The following is a 25,715-nucleotide window of genomic DNA, read 5'->3' as shown; positions in this document are numbered from 1 at the left end:
GGCCGGGGATGATTTTGGTGAGTGTAAATGTGAAATCTGATTATCCTCCATGCTCTCAGCTCTGCAGAGGGAGGAGGGCTGGAACTAGAGAGAGTGAGGCTGGAGGAGAGATTCAGAGGGAAGGAGGGGTTAAGTTACCAATGTGCTGAGCCAATGGCTTTTCCACAGAGCAGCTGGCTGGCATCAGGGCAGGACAGGCCGCTCAGAGGAAGGATACCTTGAGGACGACTCACACCCGCTAACTGTAGGACATTAAAGGTGACTTCTAGGAGGTGTTCATGGGATGCACTATCTACGCAGCCAGCCCTAAGGCCCTGCCAGCCGACGAGGCCCCAGGCCAGGACAGATACTATCCGGTCCCCCACTACCGCCACCCTCATGGTAACTGCAGTCAGAGGATAGCAGCCAGCAGAGCCAGGTCAGTGAACAGCACACAGGAAGTGTTTTTAGGATGGTTACACATTCAAGAACGCATCCCATCCATGCATACATTACAAAGAGAAAAAAAAGATCACTGTTTTAAACAGCAGTAGGAAATCAGTTTTCAATTTAGGTGTTTTTGCTTCTGCTTTGAAACGTGAATGGCAGAGGAGAAGCAGGGATGAAGGGATCACCACAAATGTGTCAGCAGTTCAAGTTATGACATGTCTATGATAAGTCAATTAGTCATCACTGACACCACAAAATGTGTGATTCACTGTCAACTTAAAACGACCCAACTCAGTAGCAGTGTTTGGACTGCGATTTCAAAAGTTAAACTCCTCAGTGCAACATCCTCTCTGGAAAGTGTCTCAGTTTGACCTTAGAGCTCGGACTCAGAGCACTTAATGCACACAGACAGCTTGATGCTTGAACCTTTACTGTTTGTACATGTGCACAGAAAGACGAGGGACAGCGGCTAAACCCCTTCAAACATCCTTAAACGATTCTCCTTTAAATCTTCCACTTGATGGTTTTGCACCAGATGACACATTTGTTGCTTCCATATGAGTGCAAAACATCTGCAATGTAACAAGGCAGCCATTACATGTCAGTTATTGGTCGTTTACTATGAATGTAAGTCTGAAACAGCAGTCTGATAATTTGCAGATGATACAATGATACGCTGAATAATCTTTACAAAGTTATTTAAAAATACTTCTGAGATGTAATTATTTTTTTTATTTTATTCCATGGATAACGTGGCCAATAACTAAGAGCTGAGACATTGCCTCTGAGTAACGCTTTATAATGACATTATACACTTTTAAACTCCTCAGCTGGAAACGGAAACATGTTGTTAACTATAAAAGATAGAATGAAAGTCACGACCCCCCCCCCCCCCAGTTAAAAAAACAATCTAACTAGTTTGATCTTTTACGTCATGTTTTTAATTTCCGTTATCTCTGCACGTGCAAATGAACGAGCCGCGCTGTTCTGAGCGTCTGCGAGGGGAAAAAATAGCCACCGTGTAATCCCCCGGCTGCTGTAAACAGTTAGCTAATAGGTAAGCTCAACCCACCTCACACTCGGACTCACTTGTGAAGACGCTGCAGCTCAGCCCTATTTCCCTGCTTAAGCTTTAATTATTGTGGCGGGAAACTGGGTGCTTTTGTTAGTTTGTCGTGGAAAAGCATAAAATAAAAAAATGAATTTGACGAGAAACACCACTAAGACCTGAAGAATTTAGTGGAGCTACTGGAAAACAACAGAGGAAAAAGCGACAGCAGCCTCTGAGCTACAGGTAGGAAACCTTATGTAAATCAAGCTAGCGAGAAAAAAACAGCAATGCTTCCGGAAATGACTTTAAAAAAAATGCACCCGTGATGCCTTTAGGGATTTACTGAGGAATTTAGAGATGTCGATGGTCTGTATGAATAGTTGCTGGTCGTGGAGTTTACCAAAATTTACTTTTTTTGTTGTGTTTTAGTGCCCCTTATAGCCTACTGCATGTCTATTTGTATTCTAAATTTGAACGCTTTCTGCTTTTATTTTGAAGGGCCCCGGTTATTCAGATATTGTCTTGTTTAGCTTCACGTCGTTGCTGCTTTCGGGAATACTGTAAAAGCGGCGTTTATTCCAAGTCAGGCGCTGAACATGCGGATATACTTCACGAATATAATGTGAAATCCTTGAAGTAGCCACTTAAATTGAAAAATATAAGTAAAATATGAAGTTATTTTCAAAACGTGTTTACAAGCCCATAATCATCATGTTTATTACTACTAAAACTGAAGGTGCTAGTGGCCTATCGATTTGCCACGGCATACCTACACTAAACAAATAAATTATTAAATGGGCTACTAACTAGAAGTAACTAGAAACCTTTCAACAAAGCTATTAATTTCCCCTTCCTCCTCTAATCCCATTAAACCAATCACTCTGCTCCATTAAGTCTTAGGTAAGATGGACTTTTGAAGGGTTGTACTGCTTTAAAAACATACTTCTGTCATCAAAGGTTGTTTTGAGGTACTTGCACAATGGGGAGGGTTTCTTTTTTCTTTGTCTGGTCTCAAGCAGTGTAGGCCAGAGTCCAAAGGCTGTACATGTGTTTCATAGACGGACTGATTCAAGGACACAAAGAAAACGAAAGAAAATAATAATTATCCCGTGCCATGTGATGCACCAAAGCTCTGCAAACAAATATCCCTTGGGTTAGCGTTTTTCATGAGTAAACTCTTGGTTGACTTGCTGTACATGAGAGAAAGCTCCTGCTGGCAGCTTCAATGTCCCTATAAGAGGAAGTCACCTTCAGCGTTTGTAGACACATTAAACCTTTTCTCCTGCATATCCACTGTAAACAACCCAGATGGTTTATTACTGACGCATCTAATCAGAGACAAAGTTCTTGGTTTAGTAGCCTCAAAAATGAACGTGACTTTAGATTGTAAAAGAAATTTGGAGGTATTTTCCTTGGTGCACTGGTCTACAAGGAAGCGAGAGGTGGAGAGAGCGCAGGGACGACCTCGGTGATGAGCAACCTTAACAAGATTAGAGTTTATTGGATTGAGGGATGTCTTGTGACAGCAAAAAATGTCCAGACACAAAGAAGGACATGGAAGAGGAGAGGTGAAGAGAAGAATGGCTTTCAACTGAAAAACATTCATGCAAGAAACAAAGAAAGTGAGACAGAAGGAATGAAAGTTGGCCTAAAGAAAGGCCAAAGGTTAGAAGAGACCCCAACCTTTAGTTTATACATGTGTGTATTGTCTTTATGAGCACTGGCGTAAGATGATAGGTGGGACGCTGCTTTGTTAGCTAAGTTTGAGGCTCAGTGTGTTTAATGAATGGGCCATGTATTGTTTGGCCTCATAATCGTGGTACAAACTCTAAGTTACAGCAGCGTTGACTCCCTGCCCAGCTCCAACAGCAGACTGAAGTATTCATCACAATGCATCGCCCTGTTTTGTTGAGAAAAATGCAAAACTTATACTGTTGGAATATTTAGCCAGCTCTGTATTAATTATGTATTCATTCGTGGCTCCATGGGGACATCCAGCCATCTTTGTGGAGGCAGAGCACGGGTAGAAGAGGAAGCCTGTTAAATCATTTTATATGAACTGATTCTTATCTGAACCGCATCATATAAAACTGAAAAGCAGCAAATTCGCTTTGTCATTATCTCATGAATTATGAGCTTTGAGAGCGTGTTCCTTCACATAAACAGACTACGTATTGAACTTTCTCATCAAAAACAGGAAGGATTCATTCTCAGATAGCTTCGAATGATGCTCCTAGTCTTGAAATACTGTGACAGAGCTCACCAGGCTGCTTCTTTTTTCCAGCAGCATTGGAGTTCAACATAATGAATGAGTGTCTCACCTCTTATTTACCTAAGAAACTGGTCAGCCTGGTATATTTTGTTTCAGTTTGCTCTCCTGGATGACATGAACAGTCCAACTTTAATCAGAGGTTTAAGTGCGGGCAATAATTTTCCAGACAGACATGCTAATATAGCCAGATGACTGTGAGAAAATCACAGGTTGTGGTGTATTTGACGCAGCATTCATCGTCTACTTCCAGGAAACCCACTCAGACTAAATAAAACCTATTTTAGATGGCCTAAACATCCTCACGGTCAAACTCACAGCGATATAAAGTTGGTTTATCTCAGGGCTGTTTGTCTTGGTCATTATGATGCATTTCTATAGATGTTTTATACAATGTCTAGACTGTAAGCCCGCAGCTTGTGAATGAGTTAGTCTTACCTCATGTGAAAAGCAAATGTGAAAAAGAATTGCAGCTGTTAGGTAAAAGGTCCATTTATCTATGTATCCACTGAGTCAAGTTTATCTCTTTGCAAGCTGATTTTCAGACTACAGCAAAATGAATTGAAACAATAACAGTGTGTATTTCTTTTCAAAGTAGGCCAAATAATATATAAAAACATTTAAATAAAGATGCAGAAACCTTCACTTTTTGCATTAAACTTCTTTGGGTTTTCACAGCACCATATCTCTTTGGAGTAACATTTACCCATATTTTGTAAAAAGCCTCTGTTCTGCAAATGCACAAGTCTCACACATTGGTTTTTTTCTTTTTAATTATTAAAATAAACACTGTTAAGTAAGCACTAATTCAAGTCCTTTATATGTTGATTCTGAAGGCAAGGCAAGGCAAGGCAAATTTATTTGTATAGCACAATTCAACAACAAGGTGATTCAAAGTGCTTTACAGAGACATTAGAAACAAAAACAAATAAAAAGCATGATTTAAAATTGATTAAAACAAACAAACGAACTAACTAAACACACACATTTCACACCTGTTCGCGCGATCTGAACCCTTATCGTAAGGGGAGCTACCAGTCCTTCTGTGGACGAGCTAAAGAGGAAAAAGTGTACAAAAAGAAGTGAGCTTTATGCAAATTCACGGTAATACAGCATCTGGGATCAAATACTGCTCCTGAATCCTTTAAACTCTGCTTAAAGACCCCACATATCCTATACTTATGTATTCAGCCTTTCACCTCCCATTTAGTCCTCTGTGATCACAGACAACAAGTCAGATGTAACCTCAAGCACCAGACAGACAGCTATTGTTTGAACAGGTCAGCGGCTGACGCAAAACTTCTGCCTTCTGGCCAATTAGAGATAATATACTGGAAACTGCATGCAGGAGCCATATCCATCAGCACCTGTAATTAAACCAGAGCAGGTGGTAAAGACTTCCCCTCTCCCAGAGGTATAGCACAGGGCAAGCATGTGTTTGTGTGTGCATGTGTGGAAAAAAAAAGATGTGCAGGTGAGGGAGGAAACAAAATAGATGGGCTAGAGCTTTTCAGGTGAAGCTGTTATGTAGGAAAAGCACAAACACTACAAGGGTAAAACCTTTTTTTGTGTACCCAAAGACTACCAGACAGACTGTGGACTACTAGGACAATTAAAAAATGAATTACAATTTTATTTAAAAATATATCCAAATTGGGGAAAAAGGAAGTGAACACATTTCAAATGAATGTGATGTTGAACTTTGAGGCAAAGCAAACTGCAATCAAAATGAGTGAGATATAGTTACAGAGATCTTTATTCAGTCGGTGGGAATGAGAGCAAGGCAGTGCTGAAATTTCAAATTATACAATAGGTGTATAAAATAGGTGGGGGAATACATAAACACCCATTTCGACAAATATATATGTAAAGGTATATTAAAAAAATTATGATTCTACAATTATGCTGGTCATAGATAGACATAGGAACCTAGTGAATGCACAAACTGGAAAAAAGTCAAACGTAAAGGATAAAAAGTATTAATAAATAAAAGCTAAAATCTTTAAAAGTAACTAAAAGGTAAAATTTGTAGCTAAAAGTAGACCACTGACTTAATGGAAAGGATTAACAAATCAGCGGTGTCAGCTAAAAGTAGACAAATGTTAGGAGACAAACTATTGTGTGAATGCCTTTCAGCATTCACACAATTACGTTAGAGGCTGACGTAGCTCCCATGAAGCCATCCACTGGTTTCTGAAGTCCCACGCTGGAGCTGTAAGAAGGTTTTCACAGAAAAATACATTTGAAAAGATGCGCAGACTATGAAACCGCTAGTGGGGTTGTGAATTCCCCCACTGTACGACCAGGTTTTCACAAACCAGACATTATTTTTCATTCAATGTGATCCAAAATGAGTGACTGAGCCCATTAATTCAGGAGGAAAGTGTTTATCAAGGTCAAATCAGAAAGTTGCTTTCCTGTACACTTCTATGGGTCCGCAAGTCCACAGCAATTGCCATCTGGTGGTCTTCAGATAAAATGTAGGTTAAAGGCACTAATGCATTTTCTTAATTTGTCAGACCTCGAAGCTACTTCCATGTTTTATAGTGTCTATGGAAGTAATGTTTAGCTGAAAGTCAGAGATAATCACAGTCAGAACTGCTAACTGCTAAGGACTGTTATACTGTTGATGCACTGTTTTGTTATCACCTATTTAAAGTACTGGATAAACCCTTGGACTAGATGAAAGCCACTAGATGCTACTTTAAGTAGATTGCACCCTTAGTCACATGGTAGCTGCACATGTTTGATTTAGCAGTTTTTAATGCTAGAGGCCCTTCCTGACACAAGGCCTTGCAAGATGCAACACCCCCCCCCCCCCCCCCCCAAAAAACAAACAAACAAAAAAAACAAAAAAAAACCCCACAGATTAACAAATCAAACTGTGAACCACTTGAAAGTCCGTAGTTTTAAAAGGTTGGGAAATATTTAACAGGTGAAGTCAACCAGATATGTGCAACAGATTTAAAGTTGAAATTGTAAATAAAAAGATTACATATGCAGGTAGGCATATAACAGCTGAAAGTTGATCAGACATTTTACTAAAAAGTTCTCTTTGTATGAACAGTTGTGTTAAATCCCATGCAGCATCAAATGAAATATTACAGGTCACACTTTTTAAGGGTACTTATTCATCTCAAAATGCTGTGACGAATGAAGTTTTTCTAGTTTATTTTAAGTGGTCTGATGAATCATCTATATTCATTTGCCTTTGGAGCCTCATTATAGATGGAGATTGTGAGGCGTGTTTGATTGTTTAAAGCCATTTGCTGCCATATATTCTGAACTGCGTGCACACCAATCTCAACGAGCCGTTAAAATGACTCGAGCCTCATTATACATCACAGTAAACACTGAGCTGAGATTTGGTTCTCTCAGCGTTTCTGCTGAATCCACGCTTTACCGAGCCTGGTGTGAATCACGCTTTGCCCGGCTTGCTGTCAATCACAGCCTGCGAGGAGATATTGTTCTGAGCAGCTCACGCACAACCAATGGTCATATTCATGGCTTCTTCTTCTCCTTTTCTCATCCGAGAAAAATTAATTTCACGTCGCACGTGGCGCTGAAAAGTGTATAAAGTGTATTTTTAAAAATGTTTGAGTCAGCTCACAGCAGCAGATCAGGTCAGCCATCTGCACAACCTCTGGGGTGCTCTGCTTCATTGTAGACATCTGGGAGAGGGTACAAACTGACCCAGTTTACACAAGCACAAGCACACAGATTTATTTCGCTAAGTAGATATTTTTAATGTAGTGCCAGTGAGCTGCGCCAGACTTTGAATGTTGCATCACCTCTGTGTTGATTTTGAAGACAGAGTCCACTTGTTTGGCCCATAAAGTTTTTGGGAATAGCTCACTTTAAAGTCAAACACGGAGGCAAAAACAAACCATTTCTTTTACACGTCTACATGGAGATCGAGCAGAGAGGTTACCCGCTGTTAACACAGAGCTGTGTGTTTGTGTATCCAGGGCCAGGAGCATGACTGAGCAGCAGGAGCAGAGTGAAGAAATAGGCCTGCTTTCAACGCAGGACCTGGACCCCTCCAAGGACGACGACACACACGGCCACTTCAGGCAAAGCTTGCACACACAAACACACGCTGCTCCGCCACACTCTTTCCATGTTTTTTTTTTTTCATCCCACACACCATCTGTATCCTGTGCACGGTCACGGGTGTCAGCCCTAGGAGATTTATTTTCACAGCACTTATTTTGTGCTTTTATTTCAGCTGTATTTGATGTCAAACAATGGTCAAACACGCATACATAAGGATAAAGAGACTGCAGACAGGATGTTTTTTCTCTTCTCCCTTTAGGGTCTTTAAGAAGATATATGTGCTTGGGAGGCATGCTATAGTTATACTCGTAATAAAGTGCTTTAATCTAATGCATCATGCTTTTTGTGAGTATTCATATGGACATGTGTGTGCGTGCATCTGCAGATATACTGCATGTGTGTGTTGGTGTGTTATATAAGAAGGATTGAAGGCAGGAGCAATGTAATCTTGGGGGAATCTGCTCTGGGATGGGATTTAGCCCTGAGGTACGGACTCAGGGACTTGAACACTTTATGCACGTTAGCTTAAACTTGTAGCACCTCAATGAGCGGTGCGTCTATATTTGATCCACTTCCTGTGTGTAGCTCACTTCAATGCAGCTCTGTTCCAGCATGCAAATATTTACAGACTGTTTCTAAAAGATAGACTTACGCCGTGGCTCTAAAGTAAAGCCAGTGCAGAAGAGCCTCTGACTTCTCAGAATTTATAGAAATGTATGAGAAAATGACCTGAATTCCCCCTTCAATTAATACCTCAGTAGATACTAATGAGTTTATGAGCTCTGTTGCTGACTTTGAGACTTATTTAATACAACATGATATTAATTTAGTAAAACACAGTCCCATAAAGAATCAAATACTTGATAAAGCATGATTTTAGGCATGGCTACTTTTCGTTGTTGTTGTTTTGTTGTTAGTCCAACAGCTCTTTTGGTCTCAACTATAACTTTCATTTAGTGCCTAGCTCCGAACTGTTAAATGTTCGTGGTGCTAGACATTACCTGGTGTTTATCATTGTAAGTTGATTAAAAGTTAATAATAATTTAATGTAACTAAAGAAGTAATTGAACTTCTTTAGTTACATTCTGTAAAACCAAACGTTCAAAGGGGCTAAAAATCCACGAATTAGTAGATATTTACCCATCTAACCTCTTTTATTGTACAGAATCATTTGTTTGAATGCTCATACAGATATATATTTTTAGTCATTTCAGTAATTGCTGCACCAGTAGTTTTTCTATTTCAGTTAAAATTAGCAAAAGCAAAAAAGGATTCAATTGAAAGCAAAGGATGAGTTATTTTATTATTTTATTACTGCACTATTGTAAAGCAGTGAGAATTCTTATTGATTGTAGTGTGCTCTACTGATTTCTGTGTGAAATATTTCAAATGAACGCAGATTTTCTCAGGACACGCAGGCAAAAAAATTCACGCGTTCTTTACTTTTCCCACTTGTGTGACCTTATTCATTTCCCACTCAGAACACTTTGATTTTAAACTCCCGATCATTCTCGTGGACACGTGTCATTTAGAGACGTATTCTCTCAGTGCTCCCAGTCCCAGTTTCCACTCCTCCAGCTAAATTATTGACTGCGAGTCCACTGCCACACTGGCCACCGATGGGAGGTGTTCGCCTTCTAATTTTAGGATTCAATTTAGGATTCTTTGAGCTTGTAATTAGTTTCACCATTTCGCCTCGCAGCCAAGGGCACTGTGACAGTCTAGTGCATGCATATACACACACGAACCCACGTGCCACAGGCAGCATTTTACTTTGTTTTTATTTCCAAACTTCAGAGGTGATGGTCGGGATCAGTCTTCTACCCCTGATCTATGAGAAAGTTGTTGCTGCTCAGTATATGTTGTGTGCAGGACAAATCCAACACATTTTGCTGCTGTTATTACTCTTTGTTTTTCCTGTATTCAGCACACACTGAACATTTGATGATTTCCTCCCGAGCCTGTGCATTTCAAACCCTCTGAACAATGCCCAAAATAAACACGAAGCAAAACTTTAGTGGAGCTGTCCATATCTGTATCATTCCAACGTGACCTTGTTTGTACTGTAAAAAATGCTTTATCTCAACACAAACCACATTCACAGCTATCCTGCAGTCATGTGGGAATGCCCAAAGCACTTTTGTCCCGATTTTTGCCCAAATGCACCTGCAGTATTGATTAAAAGCTGGATCTGGTGGAAAAGAGAGAGTGAGAGGGAGACAGATGGAGATAGAATACTAGAGAGCTTACTAGTCCCCACAGACCCGCCTGTGTTTTTAATAATCACTCTCTTCTCTCCACCTGAGAGTGCAGAGCCACTGTGTAGCCTATTTATAGGCGGGAACCAGCAGGCAGGGAGGCAGAGCAGCACACATGCTCTGTTGTTCATAATGTGGTCACAAGATGATGGGGTGCCTGGAGGGGGAGGGGGCTTAATGAGGAAAACTGTGAATTTCACATCTAGTGCAAGCTACATTAAATAATGAAACATTTGAAAGGTTGAACAGAGGTTAGTTTGCTCATCTAATGGCCAAATTATGGCTCTTATTTAGCTTGGTTATGGTTTACTTATTATTTATTTTGGTCTCTACGTTTGTATTAATGACACTTAATTTTCACATATTTGGGTCATTAATTTCTTATGAAATTCACAGCATGTAACATTTTGTAAGTTAATGTACCTCACAATACAAGTAGATACTACAAAACAACACAATATATTAGTATAAATTCATTACATTTAAAATACAGATTATAAAGAGACAGTCTGGCTACTTGGATTCATTGTCAAAGACTGTATATAAAAGATGTGTGTCACAGACTGCTGTTTTTGAGCCTCAGCTTAGAGATTTCACCCGTAGGTGAAGCTTAGCATTTGGAGTTAAGAGATGCATTGGACACAGAATAATAAAACTTGATAATTTAATGCTATCAGAAAAATTCTTACTGTGGGATTCAACCACAGGGGAAGCTACTAACAGTCTTCTATGCAATCTAAAATTCATTTTGAAGCCAGTGAAGTCTATCCTCACTGGCCCTCAGAGAGAGTGCAGGTTAAAGACCCTTCTACAATAATCAACAATTATTTGGGTCACCTTTCATACAGTCTATGTACATGATTGGATGATGTCAATGTCTTGTTTTGTTTTTAAGCAGACACATAATATAAGTTGGCTGGTATTCAATTCAATTTTATTGATACAGTGCCAAATCAAAACAACAGTCACCTCAAGGCGCTTTATATTGTAAGGTAGACCCTAGAATAATACAACAGATATATCACTTTAAGGTCTGTGAGGTTTACAGGAGTACCAGCAGGAGACCTGGCAGTGCTGGAACAGCTTTGCTCTTGTGTAAACAACAGTGACAAGCTCGCACACACAAAGTCACACAGCCAGTAGGCTGACATAGCATTTATCAGACCCTCTGCTCTCTTATACTTTAAGCCTTCTTGGATATATAGGATTCATCTTTTCAACAACATTAATTTATCACCTTGAGTTGGCTCAGTTGTCACACAGATGGAGCTGTTTTCAGGTTTGCACTTCTTACTCAGAACTTTAAGCAAACACTGAAGAAAGGTGCAAATGATTACTGAGCTCACATTTCAGCATATCTGTCACCAAGACAACCGAGCAATCTGCCCACGGAGCAAGATCATGTCATGTGTGTCGAGTGGACTTTGACTTTTTCAAACCCCTGTAGGTTTATTTACAAATTTGAAGTTACATAACATGTGACCACCTTACATTTAAGCGAAGGAGTCATCACTTTGGTCCTTTAGCATTATTTTAGAGGCATCTTTCTGTCCTTTTTAAATCTCCCGTTCTTTCTCCAAACGATTTTATTGCTTTTTAAAAGTCTCACTCTCTAACATTTCAGTTGGTAGCGGCTAGCTTTAGCTTTGACATACACCTTAGCTATAATGATATTAAGATAAGATAAGAGGATAAGATAAAACTTTATTAATCCCTCGGGTGGGTTCCTCTGGGAAATTCGGTATCCAAAAGCACAGCACCGACAGAAGTTACAGAGTTACAGAATATTATATATACACACACACACACACATATATAAATACAGAGACATATAATATAAATAAAATATACGAAGGGGATGAATAGGAATAAAAATAAAAATACAAGTGAATTGCACATTTCAAGTATTGAAATTGACTATTAACAAAAGTATTTCACAGTGGGGTGAAGAGGCACTACAGCTTAGTTGTTCCCCCCTCCTTTGTCCTCCTGTCTCCCCCCCCTCTCCCCTCCAGAGAGGAGTTAAACAGTTTGATGGCGTGTGGGACAAAGGAGTTTTTAAGTCTGTTAGTTCTTGTCTTGGGGAGAAGCAACCTGTCACTGAACAGACTCTTCTGGTTGTTAATGGCCGTGTGCAGAGGATGCCCAGCATTGTCCATAATGTCCAGCAGTCTTTTTTAGTGTCCTTTTCTCTGCCACTGACACCAGAGTGTCCAGCTTCATGCCGACCACAGAGCTAGCCCTCCTGATCAGTTTCTCCAGCCTGGATGAGTCCTTCTTTGCTGTGCTGCTCCCCCAGCACACCACAGCATAGAAAAGTACTCCAGCAACCACTGACTGGTAAAACATCCTCAGGAGCTTCCTGCAGATGTTAAAAGACCTCAGTTGGCTTTGGGCTTTTTTACACAGGTGCTCTGTGTTGCATGACCAGTCCAGTTTGTTGTCCACCCACAGCCCGAGGTACTTGTACTTGTTGACCACCTCCACCTCCTCCCCCTCTATCTGAACCGGCAGTGGACCTTCTCTGGACCTCCCAAAGTCCACAACCAGTTCCTTATTCTTTGAGGTGTTGAGTTGCAGGTGGTTTGTGTGATTATATTGTATTCTAATATTTTTTTTTAAAAAGTCACGTGAGAAACATCTTTAAATACTCATTTTAGCAAATATTGAATCATACTGATAATCAGATTGATTTCTCGTGGTCTCATGGCTTTTTTCACATTACTTCGAGTACATAATATAATATTTAGTACTGCATTTTTCAGTTTTATCGAATATTTTTTCTGATGCTGGTGATTTTTAAATAAAGCTGTTTAACCTTAAATTGAACGGTGATGTAATTATCTTGGCGTCATCGTGACACGCACCCCGGCGGTCAGACTTTGTCATTCTCATCTCCACGGTGACAAAGAGCTGCATGGAAAAAACTACCAGAGTCAGAGAGAGTTGTTTAGGACAGAGGTCATGCTATCTTCTTACCCAGAGGAGCGTTTCTCCTCTGGGGGAGAGACGGGACACTGACAGCCCTGCTGCTATAAGGGCAACAGAGAGGGGGATTTTACATAAAAGCATCTCATTGTATAAAGTATAGGACGCTTCTCAAGGAGAATACAAAATGTGATGCTGAAGAAGTCATGTTGAGAAGTAGATTTTGTGTGTACGTAAAAAAGGTAAATAAGGCTGTTGGTAAAAGTAGTTAAAATATAGTTATAAATACAGTGACATCTATAAATATTTTGTGATCAGCCTGAAAATGATGGATTTGTACTGTATTTGTGTAAAAATAAGATTGACTAATAATTTATCTGACACTTGAAGGCTTCTTCATATTTTTAACAGTATGTTTTTACTCGTAATGTGAGAGCAATGACTTTGAGATGATGCAACAGACTTGTGCTCTATATGATGGAATATACCAAGTTTCACTTTCTGCCCTTCGTTTGAAGCCTCTTACTCTCGCACAGTGCAAGAAGTGGCTTCCACGGAGTGTGATAACTCATCACAGAGCACGCGAAGCTTCAATTTGGTTTGGCCAGAGCTCCTGATTTATCAGTATCTCCTTCAGCAGCGCTCTTTTCGTATCAGCGCTGCGTTACATCTTGCTGTGCTCGCTGTCAATCACCCAGCGCTCTCAGAAAATAGAGGAAGAAAGGCAAGTCTCTCAGAAAAGAAACCATCGAGAACACCCTGCCTTTTACTCTTTATTGTTGCATACATATCTTCTCCTTTTAAACCTCTTAACTGGAACAGCAGTATGTTTCAATGACATTTTCCTTAAAGGTCTGATTATACTGGATTTTATCTGCTGCGGGGAGGGTGTGTGTGTCTGCTTTAGCAAAAGATATGAGTATCATGCTGTGACATCTGCTGCAACACTCTGACTATTCCTCTTGAGGCAAGTTGGATGCCAGTTATATGTGTGTGTGCGTGTGTGCTCATCTACTATTAAAAGAGTGACACAGATAATCTCCTGACATGGCCACTTTTTGTGTTTGAACAGCTCAGTGTTTATCTTTATGTTGTTTTTTATGGCAGCCCACATCTCCCTCCATTTATGCTGATGATTAACTAACCATTTGTCACGATGACGATTTTTGCCTTGTTTAGCTCACGTGACGACATCAATCTGTCTTCAAGTGTTCTTATATTTTTTAAAACGAATGTTTTTAAACAGCACATTGAGATGAGCTGGCAATAGATGGCATGTCGGTATAACTAAGTGTATTTTTTTTTTTTTATCACAGGTTTCAGCTGATTGAAGACCTGTCCTATGAAGATTTGAAGAAGTGTTACAGGGGCTCGGTGAGTCTGATCTCTTCTTTTTGCTCCTAACTGTGTCTGTGACTCAAGTCCAGTTAATTGTATTTTACTTTAAATACTCAATAAAAGTGGAACATCCTTTAAAACATTATTTTCTTTCTCTGTACTGCTAAATTAAATCTGAAAGCAGATAAATGCGCTCAGTCATTGAATCCTTTTTATTTCCTGTGGTTAAGATGATAAAGTTGAGAAACATTTGGACTCCTTCATTTTACGTTTGTACCAGATTCTTGCCCCATTAAAAGAGAATTTACAGCAACGTTGTCATCAGTGAGTAGAAATAATACAACCGCACCACAAACTAAACCCCATAATACCATTTGAACTACAAATTTGTCAACAAATCATCCCCCAGTAATGGTTGCAGCTTTCACGCAGTGGCATTTGAGCCCTCTGAATTACTGTAACCTACTGTAAGCTCCATAGTCCTGACGACAGGAGCTGCTCTAGCGTGAGCTATTAATAGAAAGACAAAAACAGGAGCAGCAGATAATAACAAACAGAGCACCTACAAGTTGAAGGAAAGATAGATGAGCTACAACGGGACACAAAAAAAGAAGAAACTTAATCTTGTGCTGGAGATAGCTAGAGGTGGAAGTGAGTCGAGCTGCGAGAGAGGAGGGTGGGGAATGAATGAGCTCTGTCGTGCATTCGGGGGAGGAAAATGGACGTTTTTTTCTTTGAACAAGGGAAGAATTTTAGGTGTGAGACACTGGCACTACAGACAAGATGCTGACAGAGGAGAAGAGGAAAGGTAAAGGCAGAAAAAGAGCAGACTTCAAGTGAGAGCAGTGAGGAGTACCAGTGTTTTTTTATAGATGAGGGCAGAGTGTGTGTATGTGTGTAAAGGAGAAGAGGGAGGGTGTCAGCTGGGTGCTGTAAAGTGTAGTGTCACTGGTGTATCTGAGGAAGAGAAAGACAACCTTGTAGTTGTGAAAGAGCTCAGTGGCTGTAAAAACCGAGGCGTCTGCAGCGCGTGTGTGTGTAGGTCCGCACATTAGAGCCACGTGTGTGTTTGTAGGACGTGTTGACTAGAGGTAGTTGCACAGAGGCAGTCCTCTGTCACAGTACTGACCGACGACAGGGGAACAGTGTGTGTCTTGCAGCAGCTTGCTCCAGGCCTTGGATGTTCGCGAGTGTGTGTGTGAGTATGGTGCCAACGTGCTGAGCCTGGTGCAGAACTCGCGTCCTTTGAGGGAGAGGGTGGCGTCTGCGCCGAGCGGAGCCGGAGTGGCCGGTGGCGGCGGTGGTTCCGGTGCTGTGCAGGCAGGCCGGTCCGCCAAGGAGCTGCTCATGACTCTGCCCTGTCCCTCTGCACAGACTGTCAGCAAGTACAACTCGCAGTACCACAAACTGTTCCAGTGCGTGCCCAAGGATGAGATCCTCATGAAAGGTACTGTGTTTTTTACTCTGTTTGGCTCAAGCTGCTCATCTATAGTAACTGAAGTGAGTCAGTTAAGCAATCATCAGAATGAAAAAGATTAGTTTAATTGGTGGCTGTTATCACGTAAATGAATTGGAAATAAAATGTTTGGCGACCTTGAAGTTGCAACGAATGAGTCATTACGTGTTATTCATTAAAAAGGTAACTTAATCCATTTTATATTGTTCTTTTCTTTTATGTAACTCAACCTCGGGCTTTTCAGGTGCCTTTAAACATCTCCAACTCCTCCCTAACCACACCTTTAATCTTTTGTATATCGGGTAGAAAATAAGAAAATAGAAAATAAGATGTTTAGCGAGACGTAGCCGTACAGTTTGAAGGGATTTACTGACCGCCCAGCAGTCACGGCGTAGCCTCGGTGGCATCACACGCCTCTGCTCAGTCCTGACCAGAGCTGCAGCTTCACCCATCCGTCACCTCACAAACTAGAGCTGCATCAGAAGTCACTCATCCGTTCTTTCATTCATAGCTCCCTCTACTGAAACTCGATAGTGAGAATTAAATGGAGCTTCTCTTTGGCAGACATTAATGCGCATGCAGGGGGCGTGTACTTTACTTTTCAGGTTTTTAAGTAAAAATATTTTTAGTAGAACTATTTTTTTTACTATTAAGCTTTTTAAGGTTTTCTTCATCAAGTTTTACTGTTGTTAGAAGAGCTTTTGTCTCTTCTATCCTCAGTGTACTCCTGCGCTCTTCTTAGAGATATCCTCCTACAAGGCCGGCTATACATTTCCAGAAACTGGCTGTGTTTCTATGCCAACCTCTTCGGCAAGGACATCAAGGTACGAATGACTGGCAGACAGCTTAATAAATTTAAACCGACTGAGAAACTTGAACCGGGTTACTCCCTGTCAGAGTCTGACAAGCGGATCTGAAAAACTTACAAACTGATTGGACAAATTATTTGTCTGAAAGTCAGTCAGGCTTACAGACTGAGGTGAAGTTTCACAGTCTTCTATAAAATACCTCTGTCTGTCTGTATGTGCGGTGAATTTATATACGAGGGCCAGTTAGACTTACTGAACCTTTAACCTTAATCAGCTATGTTATTCTCTCTTTGATGTTGTGCAGTGTACCTTTTCCTTCATTTCCTTGAAACCAAACCTCTCGTAACATTTCAGTGACAATAAGCTACTTATTCAGACTGCATTCCTCACATTCTGACTGAAATAAGACACGCTTCGTGTCCACTTTGAGCTTTCTCTGAGGGCTTTTCGTAGATGGATATTAGCTCTAACTTCCCTGCTACCATCTACTGAAATCACAAGGGTGTTATTTCCTTATCACCCCTGCTTTAAAAATCTATTTTTTTCCTTAGGTGGCCATCCCTGTCGTTTCTGTGAGGCTGGTGAAGAAGCACAAAACAGCAGGCCTCGTACCCAATGGCTTGGCTATCACCACAGACACCGGCCAGAAGGTAAACATTACAGTCACCATAAACTGAAATGCTCATGCTGATTAGCTCAGCAAGGGCGTTTTTTCCACTGAAGCTGAGATGGAAAAAAATAGAACGGTGCTATAGTTAGAAGCAGAGTGAAGTCCCAGCTTGCTAACACAAGAGAGCGAAAGGTTTTTCCACCATTACAGCAATGTTAAGATGAGCCTCTTAACTTCCTGTCACACCAGATTTAACCTCTCATCAGGTGGTGCTTTCAAGGACAATTTGCACCTTTCAGCTCTTGCCCTGGCCACAACAATGCGTGAATAATAATAGCTACATTAGCATCTAGTTAAATCTGGGTAATTCATCTTCAACTGCCAATTAGTACTGTGCAAAAAAAAAGACCTATAAACACACTGAAGTCAGTGTGGCCCAGAGGGTGAAAAATGTTTTAATGAATTGTTCCACCAAATTAATTATTTGTGTGCACCGCGCATCGTGCTGAGGGAGAGAAGAGGGGCAAATTAACTCATTTTTAAAAGCATGATTTGCTCACTCGAAAGGAATGATAAAAAAAAATGGTGAACGCAAAAAATTCAAAGTTGTAATTCATAAAAAACCCACAGAAGTGGCAGCACTCTAGTAATTTACAACTGAACTCTATCATGTTGCCCTATATTTATAGAGTAATGTGGTCAAACATTAACTGTGCTGCGTTACATATAAACTACATATCAAGGTTAGAAATACTGTCAGCTGACAAGATAGAACGGAGATCGTTGTTTTCATTGTTGTCCTGTTTTAAAATGTTCTGCTATAAACCTAAATAGATAAAGACAGAGACAGATGTTTTGTTTGTTTGTTTGTTTGTTTTACAAGGAAATATTTTACTGAATATTCTTTCTAATTGGAGCAGACATATGTCCGCACACATATAGACAAAAGAGCAGCTTCCTCAGCATTATGAGAATCAAAAAGGTTAAAGCCATTCTGTCATTATACGACCTATATAATGCACCAAATCACAGAAGTATTCATTAAATATTCTAACAATGGATCTTCCCACTGTAAAAATCTGCCTACCAGGATATACAACCTCTGTCTTTACCTTCAGTTTCTTTCATTCTTTCTTTATTTCTCCTTACACTAACTCAGCTGATCAAATATATGTTTACATTCTTTGCGTGCTAAAATCCATTCCTACCAACTAAATGACCTCAGAAGATAAATCGTTGTTATATTTACATCACGTAGTGTGACTCACCGGACAGCACGTTAGTTTATAGCATCATCTTATTTAAGGAATTAAAGACACGCCTCTGTTGAAGCATGTGACAGACATAACATAATTAGTCGTGACTGTTTATCATCTTAAAAGCGACTGATAACGCACGCACGCACAGTGATTCAAATTTCCATCCAGGTCAAAGGAATATTGGTACGTGAGCCAAAATGAGATCAGAAAAGTCCAGGTGACTTCTAACAGATTTTTTACAATTCAGTAAAATCAGAATCGAAATATTTTTATGCTTGTCTGCAGCCATAAATGTACTGCATGCGGACTAACATCATAAGCATTAGTGTTATGGGGGAGGCAGGGGGAATGTGAAACAGAAATAATCTCTTATCTAAACTGAGGGTCTTCTCAAAATTGTAAATAGAAACCTTAACTGGCTGCATGGGTATACGCTGCTGTGTTGTTCTCAGGTGTTTACTGCACAGTAAAAATTATAATGATAAAGTTAACTGAATGTTTATTTCCCTGTTTCTCTTTTTTATGTTCTCAGTATGTATTTGTGTCTCTGCTATCAAGAGACAGTGTATATGACGTCCTCCGCAGGATCTGCACACACCTGCAGGTGACAGATGGAGGACACACACACACACACATATAGAGCTACACTGCTAATTTAATTTGTCGTGGTGTACATGTTAGTTACAGAAGTGATCTGCTTTTCCTCTTCAGGTCAATGGGAAGAGTCTGAGCTTGAAGCAGTTCATGGAGGAGCCAACCTTATCCCTGGTCAGTGAGGACATGTCTTCCGCTGAGAGAAACCACTTTAAAAAAAAAACTGTTAAAAATCTTAAAACTGGAAAAATTAAAGCAAGTGTACCCCTGAAGTAGCTTGAAACACTGATCAGAGGGCTGACTAACCTTCCTACACAGACAGGATCAATACATCATTTTGTTGCAGCTGCAGCCTCACAGTGCATTATTCCCCGAGTCTGCAAGATGCTATCAAAGAGCTCTCTGAAGTCACCTTGTGTGTTTGTGTGCATGAACACACACACACACCACAGGTTACACTGCGACAGAACAGCTTTTGCATGAAGGAATAATTAAGTTGTGTTAACGTACTTGTCCTTGATCATACTCTAACCTGGACTGATAATAATCATGGAAACAGGGTGTTTGATTATCATGTCATCATACTATGGCAAAAGTGAAACATCCAAGAGCTTTTAAAAGTTTATACCTGCATTATTACCAAAACAAAATTATTTACACCCAGATTTCTTTCCCTTGCAACCTTACAGGCTTTGATCTAATTTAAGGCTTTTTACTTTCAAAGAGGCTTTACTATTAATAATATAATAACCATTTATTTAAAACCAGACGTGTGCTGACAGCTCATGTGTTGATCTGTTGTTCTCTTCCTCCTGTGCCACAGGATGACTTCCCAGCTCCAGACGTGTTCCCAGTGGTTGATGAATTCCCATCAGTGTTAAAGTGGAGAAGGAAACCCTCGGTCGTGTCTGTGTCCTCCTCCCTCCCCGACCTCCTGGGGAACTCAACCAGCAGCCTGAGTGCCACGGACACACCCTTCAAATCAGAGCAGCAACTCGAAGGTGATAAAACTAGATAATGATGCAGCGTTACATCATAGATACAAAGGTCAAGGCTTCACGCAAGGCCACGTAATCGCAGGGTCTTGTGAGTTTTGACTAATTGAGTTTTATGACGCAAAAAGAGGGAAGTAATCTCACAAGCGGGTTTTCAGTCTCCGTTTAAAAATAATAAATTATCTTTCTGTATAACACGTCCCAGTGGTAAAGGTACAGATTTTCACAGGAGTGCAGCATGGAAAGAAAATCTACTCCCAGCAGGGCAGTGGAATAAAGTGCCTGCATTATGCACTCTAAGAGTGAGTATTGTATTGTATCTTTATTTTAAACATTTTTAATTTGGGGGGAGTATAAAATTTTTAAGATGTAAGGAGGTGTTAATCTGTGAGGTTTAAGGGTAGGAGGAAGTCATTTTTAGTATGAGGTAAATTAACTTTGGAGAGACTGAAGACATGTTGTTACTGTGTGTTTTCTAAATGTCATTGATTTAGTAGAAGAAGACTAATCGATTAAACATTAATAGACACTGCTCAAACAAATGAAAGCAACACTTTGAAAACATATCAGATCTCGATGGGGAAAAAGAATCTTCATGCTGGATATCTATAAAGATGGACTGGATGCCACATTGTTTGATGGGAATGAAAATGATCAGCCTATGGACGGCTGAATTCAAATATAACCCAAAAATCAAAGTGGAAAAAAATGTTGAAATTGATCTTGGATCTGGACCCGGGCATCACTGAGTTCCTGGACAGTCTGAGGTGCAACCTGGACAGAAACACAATGCCCCCGAGGTGCTTTATTGGATTTAGGCTTCCAAGAGTGGAAGCCAGTCAGCGTTATCAATTCCTGCATCCTCTTGCCAGGAGGAACCCAGGACCCACTGCACCAGTGTAGGGTCTGACAGTGGGTCTAAGGATTTCATGCGATACCTAATGGCAGTCAGGTTGCCGTTGTCTGGCCAGTAGAAATCTGTGTGTCCCTTCATGGATATGCCTCCCCAGACCATCACTGACCCACCACCAATCAGTAATCCTGAACCATGTTACCATGTTTGCCAAATGCAAAACTAATGAAAAAACAGTCAGAAAAGATGAGTAGGGAAAAGAATCAATAAATATCCCAGAAGTTCGATTAAATTGATGCTATACTCTTATTAAATTGTTTTTTTTTTGAGCCACACTTATTTGCTGTTTAACATTTTAATTGTTAGTTGAATGCTGTGCAGACAGAACATGTGTGTGAGAGGGGGGCATTGAGAGAGTAATTGCTTTTGGATTGCAACGTTCCTCTTATGCAACAACACATTAAGCCTCAAATGGAGATTAAATCATTTGAGGGGCTTGTATTAAAAAGCTTTGGGCGGGTGCAGATTAAGTAGAGATTATGACGAGCAATGTCTGCGTCCAAGTTGTGTGAGGACAGCTTCCGCGTTATCTGCTGAATATTGTTTCTGCATACTCTCCTCCAATAATGCTGCTCTCTATTAAATGTCAGATCAGCGTGAGCTTTTGTGTACGTTATTGTCACAGCTCGTCTGTGGAGTGGAAAGCTGGGATGTAAGTCAACACCTATATTACAATTGTTTTATCTCACTACAAAAACACACCACAGTGTAAAGAAGAAGAATGCACATAATAACAGAGCAGTATGGAGGCTGTGGTTCTGTATGACACAGACTGTTTGCACTGTTTACAGTGAATGAAGAAAAAGGTAGAAACAGAATTAGAGTATCTATTTATGACTCCTCAACTCTGGATATCGTTTTCAGGGAATATATGAAAGCACTGTAATTGCATATGAGTGGTAGACAGGCAGCAATATTTAAAGGGGACTATGTGGTACAGTCAACCACTATTAATGGTTTTATTATACTGTGTGTGTGTGTGTGTGTGTGTGTGTGTGTGTGTGTGTGTGTGTGTGTGTGTGTGTGTGTGTGTGTGTGTGTGTGTGTGTGTGTGTGTGTGTGTGTGTGTGTGTTACAGAGCGAGCTCTGCAGACAGACAGAGGTCTTTTATCTGAGCCAGTGGCAGAGTTGGGCCAGATGGAGTACCAGCTGCTCAAGTTCTTCACCCTGCTGTGAGTATACTGAGGAACATACAGACACCAACAACACCACCTTCATCTCCTCCAGGAGCTGACTCACAGCTACACACACACACACACTAATGCAGAAATATAAATAGTGGATGATTGACTCATAGTGAACACAGGGGGTCAGAGCTGATAAAACACCTTTTATTTTGTATTTGTTCCACACAACAAGTTTCCTCCCATGAAACTTTTCTAAGATTTGTCTCTTATATAAATAAATCATTTATCTTTAGGACAGTATGTGCTCCTTCCTCCACCTGGGAGACTGTGCATTATCCAGAAAGCATTAGGTCAATCTGCTAGCTGTTTATTATGTTGCTGACCCCTGTCCCCTGTCTGAATAAGAGGAAGAGACTAATCTCTCTGAGATATAACAGACTTATTCAGAAGTAGATAAATAGGTAAATCATCATGTTATTATCACTATGTAATAATGCAGAGTATATTTTAAAAACTACAGCTAAGTTATATTATATAAAAGTCCCAACATTTCATTTTATTATTATTATTATTATTATTATTGTATATGAATGACTGTGGCTGCATAATAAGAAAGAAAAGACATGATTTGTTACAGAATCAGTTCTTACTCTTCTTTAGGCTGAGTTGTTGCAGGACAGTGTAGCCAAATGCCGCCACCCAGTGTTCATCAAAAGCCATTACAGCCCTCATACTTTGTTACAAGACTCATTACTATCAGCAAAGATGACATACACTTTTAATTAGACCAACGGGTGCATCTTTTCTTCTGTCTTCAGTATTATTCTCCTCATCTTGTCATCGTGCTACTTGGCCTTCCGTGTGTGCAGTCTGGAGCAGCAGCTGTCTTTCCTTGGTAACCCAAATCTACCCCTGAGAGAAAGGTAAGTAACGTGGTGTCAGTGGCATCATCAGTGATTTAAATAATGTTAAACTGTGTAATATGGGTGCTGGTATGGCTCACCTGGTTAAATTTGCAACCACACTGCAGAGGACTGGGTTTAGCCCGACCTGTTATTCCCTGTTGCTCTATCCCTGCTGTTCTGTCTACGATTACAAACAAAAATAAAGGCTAAAAAAGTATAATCTGAATAATTATAACTGGAATTTGCAGAAATAAATAAAAAATATCAGCAATATTATTAAGTTATGATTATTATATTGTATTATTTTATGATATTCTTGTATTTTGTTAATTCTGTTTAGCAGGAACAGTACTGATTAATGCTGTGCAGTACTGCTGTATGTGGGAGCAGGTGTAAAGACTGATAAATAACAGCACATTTCTGGTGCCGGAGTCCACTACCAGGCTGCTTTCTCCTCATCTAGATAACCAACCGCTGTCTGCTGTGAGCCTCCAGACTGGCTGCTGTTTGCTCTCCTCCCGCCTCAGAGTCGACGATGCCCTTCTGCACAGATCCAGGACCTGCTTAGAGCCCAGAACAGACCAACCTCCGCACCAGCTGCACCGTGCAAAGGTGCAACAACAACCCAACTCCGGGCTCCTTATGGACTTTCCCACCAGGGAACGAGTTCCCAATCAGTGATCACTTCCAGACTATGCAAACAGACTGTCTATTTTTTTCTAAATATAAAGTAGCTTTTTACTTTAGATTATGATTGTCTCCCAGGATCTGTCCCTCTCTCCGGCATTTCATCTTTAACCTGGTGACGCCTCAGTGTAAGGCGATCCTGAAATAGTGAGTAGATTACTGTTGAATCTGCTGTTTGTGGCACTCATCTTTTTTTTTAGTAGCTGAGCGATAATTCAACACATTAATTACTTGAAAAAAGACTGAGAATGAAGACGTCAGGCACGTTATGGGTGTAGCTTGCACATCTCACCATACTGTGACTGACAAAAACTGGACTGAACCAGATGTATTCTTCTTATTTAACCTCATTTTAAAGGATAAAACTAGTTACCACTATGCACTTTCTCTTAGTACAGGTCCACATGATTTCAGACGTATGTGACTATTTGAATCATTTTTCATGATATTTATGAAAAAAGGTAATGTTGCAAGCACAGACTGTTGACTGAATGAAGTTATACGTCATATAATTTGATAAAGTGGACACATCCCTTGTGGGTGTTAACTGTAATGTGAATGGGACGATTAGATGACATGCATCTCCTTTGTTTTTCATTGTATCACTAGTCAGCTGTGTGGCAGGTGTTCCCCAGGTTCTTTTATACGTTTCAAATGAAGAGTTAAGACTTAAAATAACACTGTGTCATATTGTTGGCTGATGATGAGTTTTCAGACATGTGACATGTAACCCTCAAGTCCTATTTTGTGAAATCCCTGTGAATTAAATTGGAAAACAGTGTAAATAAGCAAAAGAGAGAGAAAAAGTCTGTGGCTTTTACTTGTTTTCCCGTCAATTTGGGTGCCAAGACTTTTACTGTCTGGTTTTCCATGCTGTCATATTGGCACGGCATACACGACCACAAAAAGGCTGGACTCCAAGACCACTGCAAATTTCAGTAACCTCCACAGCTCAGGCTAAATTATAAAACTGGCCCACGATGTTGGCAGAAGCACTCGGCGCTTAATAAATTACATACGGTACGTTGGCCGAACATCACTGGCACGGGTTTTCTTTCTGATGAAATCAGTTTAAATTTAATAAATTGTCGCCGTTTTTCATGCGCTGAAAATGTCTACTTTGTAACATTTTAACTATGAAAAACAACCATGACTTTAGAAAAGAATACATGCCACATAGACATCATCACTGAAAATCACGTGGTGCTCAATAAACTCAAGAAAGAGGTTTGTCATCCCGCACAGGAACCGTATGACCTTAGGGATGACGTGGGGCTCGATTCAGCTTTTAACTAAACCCAGAGCCAAACAGCAATGCGACAAATGTGTTGTTGATTAATGACGTGGAGCCCTCGTTACATGTTACCCTGAGGGTAAAGATTTGCTTATTTAAATACAAATATTCACTAAAGCTAGTCTGAGGAAGCAGAAAATCACAGGTGAGTAATTCAATTAGATTAAATTAATAAAAACAAAAACAGATAATAGATCTGCTTCTCTGGAGGAGCGCATTAAATGACAAATTCATCCATACAACAATCGGAGGGTTGGAGTCGATCCCAGGTAGTCCATTAAACTGAACCCTCGCATTCACACCTACAGTTGGTGATATCCAAGCTTCGTGCCTTTGGATTGTGGGAGGAAGCTGGAGCTCTGGAACAAACCCACAAACATGCATGGAGAACAAACTCCGCACGGAAACGTTCCAGTCGACTCGAGAAGCTTCTTGCTGTGAGGTGACGTCCAAACCACTGCAGCATCGTTCAGTTTGATTTCAAAGGCCATCTGCAGCCCAGACTGTCCTCTTAATGAGTCAGATCACAGTGCCCACAGAGTCGTACAGACATAATAAAAACATGTCAGTTGAATTGAGAAAAGTGAATAAGAGGGACTCGTTGCCCATGGGACTAATTGACCTTGTTGTACACTCAGAGTATAGTTAATATTTAAACCCAGCAATATTCAATGGCATGCTACATCATCAACAAAAAAACTACAGACCTCCTGTACACTGCTTTATGCACATGTCCC

The 25,715-nt window shown here is 40.3% G+C and overlaps 1 protein-coding gene across 6 annotated transcripts; it reads left to right on the top strand.

Annotated features, from left to right (window-relative positions):
* Positions 1–143: 143 nt before the first annotated feature.
* Positions 144–24,490, top strand: gramd2aa (GRAM domain containing 2Aa). 6 transcript variants are annotated; one of them, XM_080306657.1, is made up of 12 exons: positions 144–418; positions 7,718–7,822; positions 14,308–14,365; positions 15,476–15,776; positions 16,506–16,609; positions 17,146–17,244; positions 18,996–19,067; positions 19,175–19,231; positions 19,881–20,058; positions 22,044–22,137; positions 22,911–23,015; positions 23,338–23,461. In XM_080306657.1, the coding sequence occupies exons 1-12, from the start codon at positions 279–281 to the stop codon at positions 23,354–23,356; spliced, it is 1,332 nt and encodes a 443-aa protein (XP_080162783.1). In that variant the 5' UTR covers positions 144–278; the 3' UTR covers positions 23,357–23,461. The 6 variants fall into 6 exon arrangements, with proteins under 6 accessions (XP_080162783.1, XP_026018375.2, XP_026018348.1 ...); XM_026162590.2 differs by having other exon boundaries at positions 145–418; positions 15,704–15,776; positions 23,338–23,458; XM_026162563.2 differs by having other exon boundaries at positions 146–418; positions 23,461–24,490.
* Positions 24,491–25,715: the final 1,225 nt, after the last annotated feature.

This window comes from Astatotilapia calliptera, chromosome 1, assembly GCF_964374335.1.
Source record: "Astatotilapia calliptera chromosome 1, fAstCal68.1, whole genome shotgun sequence".
Lineage (NCBI taxonomy): Eukaryota > Metazoa > Chordata > Actinopteri > Cichliformes > Cichlidae > Astatotilapia > Astatotilapia calliptera.
Note: the sequence above shows the minus strand (reverse complement) of the source record. Positions and strands in the feature narration are given on the sequence as shown.